Raw genomic sequence first — 7,424 nt, 5'->3', positions numbered from 1 at the left:
GTATTTTACCCTCTGCTGCCGACACACACACACACACACACACTGTCACAAACACACACACACGTGACTCTCGCACACACACACACACACACGTGACTTTCGCACACACAAACCATCAATCTGACTGAAAGTCTTCAGGATGCCTTTTATCCACTGCAAAATATTATTATATTATAAAATGGCATTATAAACTGCAATCGCAATTTGTTTCCCCAATTCAGCCTGTTTTTTAATGAAATCGTCACATTGAAATCACATTTTTTAAAGTCAAATTTAAGGCTTTTTAAGACCTGAAGAAATAAAAATCAATACTGTACATTAGGGGTGTGCAAAATTAACAATAAATTATATCTCGATATTATCAAAGATTCTGTTGATGACTAAAATTAGATGATATTTTGTGTTTTAGGCCTGTTGTGAACAGCTGACTCGTGAAGACGTTCATATTACCGTAGTGACCCGAATATAAGACAATGTTTTTTTCTTGGAAATACATCTGAAAAAACGCGGTCGTCTTATATTCAGGGTCTAGACTTTGACATGTCAATAATACACCCACAACACTAGGTGGCGCCAAAACCGCATAAAACGAGTGTGCCATGAAATACGTAATGTAATGCGTGTTGTAAAGATCGCGAGTAAAAACAAAAGAAGCAGAAAACCTTACAGCTGCATGAGTCGTGACTGTCACGTTAGCCTGATGGGACCAAACTGCCTTTGTGATTTTAAAACGTAAGACAGTACCCAGATTTGAAGACTACAGTAAGATTTTACTTCTACTGTTAATAAGATTTTGGTGGGCTACTATTAGATGGATAGCCTAAATGTCCTAATTCAGATGGGCTACCTGTTTTTTTTTATTTTTATGGTATATCAAAAAGTGTATATTTTTTAAATGTGATTTGTTGGTACATTTTACCAGTTTTTATCATACTTTCAAAACAAAAATTAAAATAGGAAAAATATGCAATATGAAAATAATTGAAGACAAAATGTGTTTTACTGAGAAAAAACAAGATTTGGTTTTTAAAAAGCCTTTTTCCAAAAGGTACATCTGGAAAAAGGGGGGTCGTCTTATAATCAGGGTCGTCTTATATTCGGGCCAATACGGTATTCATATTCTATGTGGTGGTCAGTTCACAGCAGTGACAGAAATTAACTTTTTTATTAAAGGGCAATATTTGTCACCTTAAAATGATTTACAGGGGCATTTTTACCTATATAAGGAATTTTTTTCTATACTTACATTTGTATGCATCACCTTTTATGTCAAATTCTAACATTTAAAATAAGTTCAATTAGAACTTACCAATCAAATTAAATCATTTTCAACAAAATAGCCTAACAGTGCAGAGGTGACAGAAGTGGCATTAGCATAAATAATGCAATGAGATTGTTTTTTAATCCAATCTTTAAATAATAAATTATTTATCATTTTAACTTTTTAATTAAAAGGTACCTTAAATATCAAACTAAAACTGCTAGTAGGTGACGGCAAGTCTTAAGGAGTGAGCTGAGTGAGTCATTCATTCAAACGATTCGTTCAAACCGCAAAAGGAATGAAACAACTGAATGAGTCACTGAATCATTAATTCAACTGATTTATTCAAAACGCAGATTCATTCAGTAACGAATCACTGCTGTGTGTTGCTCAGAGACTCGGTTCTGCTGTGGTTTCATTCTGAAATTTTCGTTGGCGAAATAAAGGAAAAACAAACAATACTGACAGTGTTGTGTCTTAAATGTAACCCACAATGTTAACTTATTGTTTATTTAACTGTTGTATAAAATAAATATCACAGTTGCAATCGTGCTGATATTTGGGAAAAACGGCACTCTTTCTCATGTGATATTTTGATATAACTACATCTTTCGATATAAATAAGACATAAAATCATTGGGGGTAAAAATGCCAGTGTATCTTGAATTTTTGGGTCATATAACTGCATACATATCCCACACCCCTATGAACATAAAGAATCAACTTACAACTGAACTTACATTTACTAATTTTCTTCTTCTCGCTCCCTTTCGCGTTCAAGAGACAGAGACAATATGTAATACGCTGTCATAAATGCCACGAGTTGTCACGAGAACAGGCAAATCCCCAAAGAATAGTAAAAATTATATAATGCTAATTCGGTAGTTTTACGTTGGTAAAGTATTTAGATATGTGACCCTGGAGCACAAAAGCAGTCTTAAGTCGCTGGGGTATATTTGTAGCAATAGCCAAAAATACATTGTATGGGTCAAAATTATTGATTTTTCTTTTATGCCAAAAATCATTAGGATATTAATTAAAGATCATGTTTCATGAAGATATTTTGTAAATTTCCTACCGTAAATATATCAAAACTTCATTTTTGATTAGTAATATGCATTGCAAAGGACTTCATTTGAACAACTTTAAAGATGATTTTCTCAATATTTTGATTTTTTTGCACCCTCAGATTCCAGATTTTCAAATAGTTGTATCTCGGTCAAATTCATATTTCATATGATGCATACATCTCAATTTAAAAAAATTGACACTTAAGACTGGTTTTGTGGTCCAGGGTCATACATGTCTAAGTCAAAGCGTCATCTAAAAAAAGTAAAAATAGGACTTTTAACAAAATAAATTTTAACAATCAAATTTAATACTTTTTAGGACTTTTTAAGGATGCGTGGGAGCAGGAACAGGATGTCGTCGTGTATCAGTGTAAACACTCACCACATCTCTGTCCACTTGCGCTGCGCTCATCTCAGGAGAGTCTTCCAGCTCTGTGTAATGTCTCTGTGGATCATCTGAGGACAAACACACACACAATGAGACTCTGGAACAGGAACTCGAGGGTTAACGACAGACACGCCTCCACTCACGCTCCTGCTGCTCATTGGTCCACGCAGACCAACTGGCCACTCGGCTCTTGGCGGACGCTTGATTGACAGCTCCTGGAGGCTTGGGGGCGGGGCCTCCTGGGGGCGGAGGGATAGTTCCGTCACTCTTCAGAATCATTCTGATGGGGCACAGAGAAGCGGATGCTGCGTTACCGTGGCAACAGGCACCTTTATAATTGACAAGCGCTGGACTTACTTCAGCACCTCCGGACGCTTCTTGACCTTCCCGTCCTTGTGGTCGCTGACGGCGCTCTCGATGTCCACGTGGATCAAATTGGCCTGAGGAAGTCAAAGCACATGGTCAGTACTGTGCAAACGCGTGAACGCGACGAACGCTGCGGTGATGCCAGACCTTGATGTCGTCGCACTGGAACAGGTGCAGGTCCGGTTTGCCCTGGCTGGACTCCTTACACACCAGCGCCAGGATGGAGTCGTAGCTGCAGGCGTTCATCACGGCCTGACAGTGCTGGATCGAGCCCAGAGGAAAGTTCTCCAGCTCGTTCTGAAACACACACACACACACATGCATGTGATCAGGCCACACGCGTATCATCGAGGGTCTGACGGCGGATCGGTGGGTTCGTATCCAGGGATTAAAGTTCCGTCGCTACGACGGATTTCCGTCAGTTCATAAAGACAGTCACTTGCTTCATTCCTGAATGATTCAGTCGTTCGAACGAATCAATTGAATGAATGATTCAGTGATAAAATCACTGACTTGCCGCCACCTGCTGGTGGATTTAGTTTAATTTTTAGCGTATAATTTCATATTTCTGTATTCAAAATTTTATATTTAAAACATTCATCTCCACATTAATTTATGAATTTAATTGCACTCATGCTACCTCTGAGCCTCATTAGACGTCTGAAAATCACCTTCTGATCAATAATCAAAAATTCTGATCAAAAATTTGCCTTCCTAATACGAGGTGACATGTGACTCCTTAAAGTGACTTACAGGAGTATTTTCTTTTTACCTTTGTAATGGCATAATTTTCATCTACGTCAAATTCAAAAATGTATGTTTATAATCTTTTAAAAATGTCTATTTAAAACAATATGTAGAATAAGACAAATAATTCAATTGATTAGTTCGAATGACTGAATCATTCATTCAATTGATTAGTTCGAATGACTGAATCATTCATTCAATTGATTCGTTCGAATGACTGAATCATTCATTCAATTGATTCGTTCGAATGACTGAATCATTCATTCAATTGATTCGTTCGAATGACTGAATCATTCATTCAATTGATTCGTTCGAATGACTGAATCATTCAGGAATGAAGCAAGTGACTGTCTTTATGAACTGACGGAAATCCGTCGTAGCGAACGGAACACTTTAATCCCTGCGTACCTTGCTGTCGTGGTCGATGAGGCTGACGGCTTTCCCGTCCACCTGCAGGATCATGTCCTGCGTCCAAACCTTTCCTTTAGCGTCCAGCAGACGCAGCTTTCTGATGCCGTCCTCGATGGTCAGCATGGCCTCCTTGCGGTCCATCACAAACGTGGACAGATGCTGCAGGAGACAAAAGTCAAGTCACCTTTATTTCTATAGCGCTTTTATAATAAAAGAATTAATATTCAGTAACATTTTCAATTGAACTGCACTGACACTATTGGATGAGAATAAAACCTGAACTGAATAAAGACTTCTGCGGAGCTGCTTTACAGGTAAAACTGAATTTGTTTCACAATTGATGAATTTTGCAACATTATCACTGTTACTTTCCTGTTTATTACGGAGAAGCTGCTTTGAAACAGTCTGTATTGTATGAAGCGCTATAGAAATAAAGGTGATTTTACTTGACGTCATGACGTGGTTATTATAGTTAACTAAAACTGAAACTAAAATTCTAAATAAAAATTTTTTTGTTGCATGATATATATAATAAATGTTAACTGAAATAAAAATAAAATAAAATATAAAAAAGTCATTTTCATTCAATTCAATTCAAGTTCAATTCAAGTTTATTTGTATAGCGCTTTTTACGATACAAATAGTTGCAAAGCAACTTTACAGAAAATTAAGTTTCTACAATATTTAGTAGTAGCTTATCAGTGGTGACTGTCAACATTTCTCATTTTCATTCAGTTTAACTTGATGCACTAAAATAATTAAAACGTAAACTGATTATTAAAATCTACACAGACGTATATAAAAATAACAGAGACTACAAAAAATTACAAAATTGCTAAAACTTTAGCTGAAACTAAAATAAAAATGCAAAACAAAAATAAAAATAAAAACGCATTCTAAAATATTAATTAAAAACTATAATAGTATGATGCCTACATAACATGCTTCAGGACAAAAAATTTACACTGGCAACCAAATTCATATTTATACCAATGAATTCATATTTAACGTGTATGACTTTCTTTCTTTTGTAAAATAAGATATTTTGAAGAACGTTAAAGTTTAAACAACATTGGACCCCATTGACTTCCATTGCATGGACAACACTTTCAAAATATCTTCTTTTACAGAAGAAAGAAAGTCATACAGGAGTCAATGATGACAGAATGATCATTTCTGGATGAATTATCCTTTTAATGTCACCTGTGTTGTATTCTCCTGGTTTCTGAGGATGAGTTCATGTGTTGATGTGTGTCTAATTGTTTAATACAGAGTCAGAACTGATCCTAGTGTGATCAGATCTTCACTCATTCTCCTGAACGGATGCGTGTCTCACCTCCACATGGTACTGTGACGTGTCCGTCAGGCTGTTGATGCTGTTTTTGGTGTAGTTCTTCCTATGTTCTGAGGAAAGAGCAGATCTCGTTATATAATCGCCGTCAGAAGCACACAAGCGCGTCCAGACGGAATCTGCATCTTCTGCTGTGATTCTGGAGCTCTACACAGCTGATCGATCAGCCTCAATCGGGAACAGATTCTGTGTGGACGCGTAAGACCATTCATATTTAACGTGTATGACTTTCTTTCTTTTGTAAAATAAGATATTTTGAAGAACGTTAAAGTTTAAACAACATTGGACCCCATTGACTTCCATTGCATGGACAACACTTTCAAAATATCTTCTTTTACAGAAGAAAGAAAGTCATACAGGAGTCAATGATGACAGAATGATAATTTCTGGATGAATTATCCTTTTAATGTCACCTGTGTTGTATTCTCCTGGTTTCTGAGGATGAGTTCATGTGTTGATGTGTGTCTAATTGTTTAATACAGAGTCAGAACTGATCCTAGTGTGATCAGATCTTCACTCATTCTCCTGAACGGATGCGTGTCTCACCTCCACATGGTACTGTGACGTGTCCGTCAGGCTGTTGATGCTGTTTTTGGTGTAGTTCTTCCTATGTTCTGAGGAAAGAGCAGATCTCGTTATATAATCGCCGTCAGAAGCACACAAGCGCGTCCAGACGGAATCTGCATCTTCTGCTGTGATTCTGGAGCTCTACACAGCCTCAATCAGCCTCAATCGGGAACAGATTCTGTGTGGACGCGTAAGACCGAACACATCAAATCACACGCGTGTGAGGAGTTCATGACGCAGGAGCAGATTCAGCTGGGAAACTAGCAGGAGAGGAAAAGACTGGACACACACACACACACACACAGAGTCCATCAGCTTCTACCTTTCTTTTTGTGTTTGGTGGAGGTGTGCAGGAAATACACTCCATCTGTTTCTGAGAGCGAAGGTGCAGAGAAAACACACACACACACACACACACACACACACATTACACTGCCGTTCAAAAGTTTGGAATCAGTAAGATTTTTGTTACTTTTTAAAGCAGTATCTTCTGCTCATCAAGGCTGCATTTATTTGACCAAAAATACAGAAAAAACTGTAATATTGTGAAATATTATTACAATTTAAAATAATGGTTTTAATATATTTTAAAATATAATTTATTTCTGTGATGCGCAGCTGTATTTTCAGCATCATTACTCCAGTCTTCAGTGTCACATGATCTTCAGAAATCATTCTAATATGCTGATTTGCTGCTCAAGAAACATTTCTGAGTATTATCAATGTTGGAAACAGTTGTGCGGCTTAATAATTTTTTGGAACCTCTGATACTTTTTCAGGATTCTTTGATGAATAAAAAGTTTAAAAGAACAGCATTTATTCCAAATAGAAAACTTTTCTAACAATATAAGTCTTTACTGTCACTTTTTATCAATTTAACACATCCTTGCTGAATAAGAGTATTAATTTCTTTTTTTAAAAAAAGTAATTTACTGACCCCAAACTTTTGAACATTAGTGTATATTGTTACAAAAGATTTCTATTTTAAGTAAATGCTGTTCTTTTAAACTTTATATTCATCAAAGAATCCTGAAAAAAGTATCAGTGGTTCCAAACAAAAAAAACAAAAAAAACAAGCAGCAAAACTGTTTCCAGCATTGATAATATTTCTGAAGATCATGTGACACTGAAGACTGGAGTAATGATGCTGAAAATTCAGCTTTGCATCATAGAAATAAATTACATTTTAAAGTATATTAAAATAGAAAAACATTATTTTAAATTGTAATAATATTTCACAATATTACAGTTTTTTCTGTATTT

General features: G+C 36.2%; 1 protein-coding gene across 1 annotated transcript in view; it reads right to left on the bottom strand.

The window, feature by feature from the left end:
• LOC107710066 (epidermal growth factor receptor kinase substrate 8-like) overlaps nt 1–7,424 on the bottom strand; it is a 27,360-nt gene that overhangs the window by 12,788 nt on the left and 7,148 nt on the right. Inside the window, exons 4-9 of the mRNA XM_016514764.1 lie at nt 6,141–6,208; nt 4,241–4,402; nt 3,233–3,382; nt 3,077–3,159; nt 2,863–2,999; nt 2,714–2,787 (exon numbers count right to left, since the gene is read on the bottom strand). Of these exons, the coding sequence (XP_016370250.1) occupies nt 2,714–2,787; nt 2,863–2,999; nt 3,077–3,159; nt 3,233–3,382; nt 4,241–4,402; nt 6,141–6,208 (674 nt within the window). The remainder of the gene's footprint in view (nt 1–2,713; nt 2,788–2,862; nt 3,000–3,076; nt 3,160–3,232; nt 3,383–4,240; nt 4,403–6,140; nt 6,209–7,424) is intronic.

Source organism: Sinocyclocheilus rhinocerous, unplaced genomic scaffold, assembly GCF_001515625.1.
Source record: "Sinocyclocheilus rhinocerous isolate Xijiao unplaced genomic scaffold, SAMN03320098_v1.1 scaffold1589, whole genome shotgun sequence".
NCBI classification, from domain to species: domain Eukaryota; kingdom Metazoa; phylum Chordata; class Actinopteri; order Cypriniformes; family Cyprinidae; genus Sinocyclocheilus; species Sinocyclocheilus rhinocerous.
Note: the sequence above shows the minus strand (reverse complement) of the source record. Positions and strands in the feature narration are given on the sequence as shown.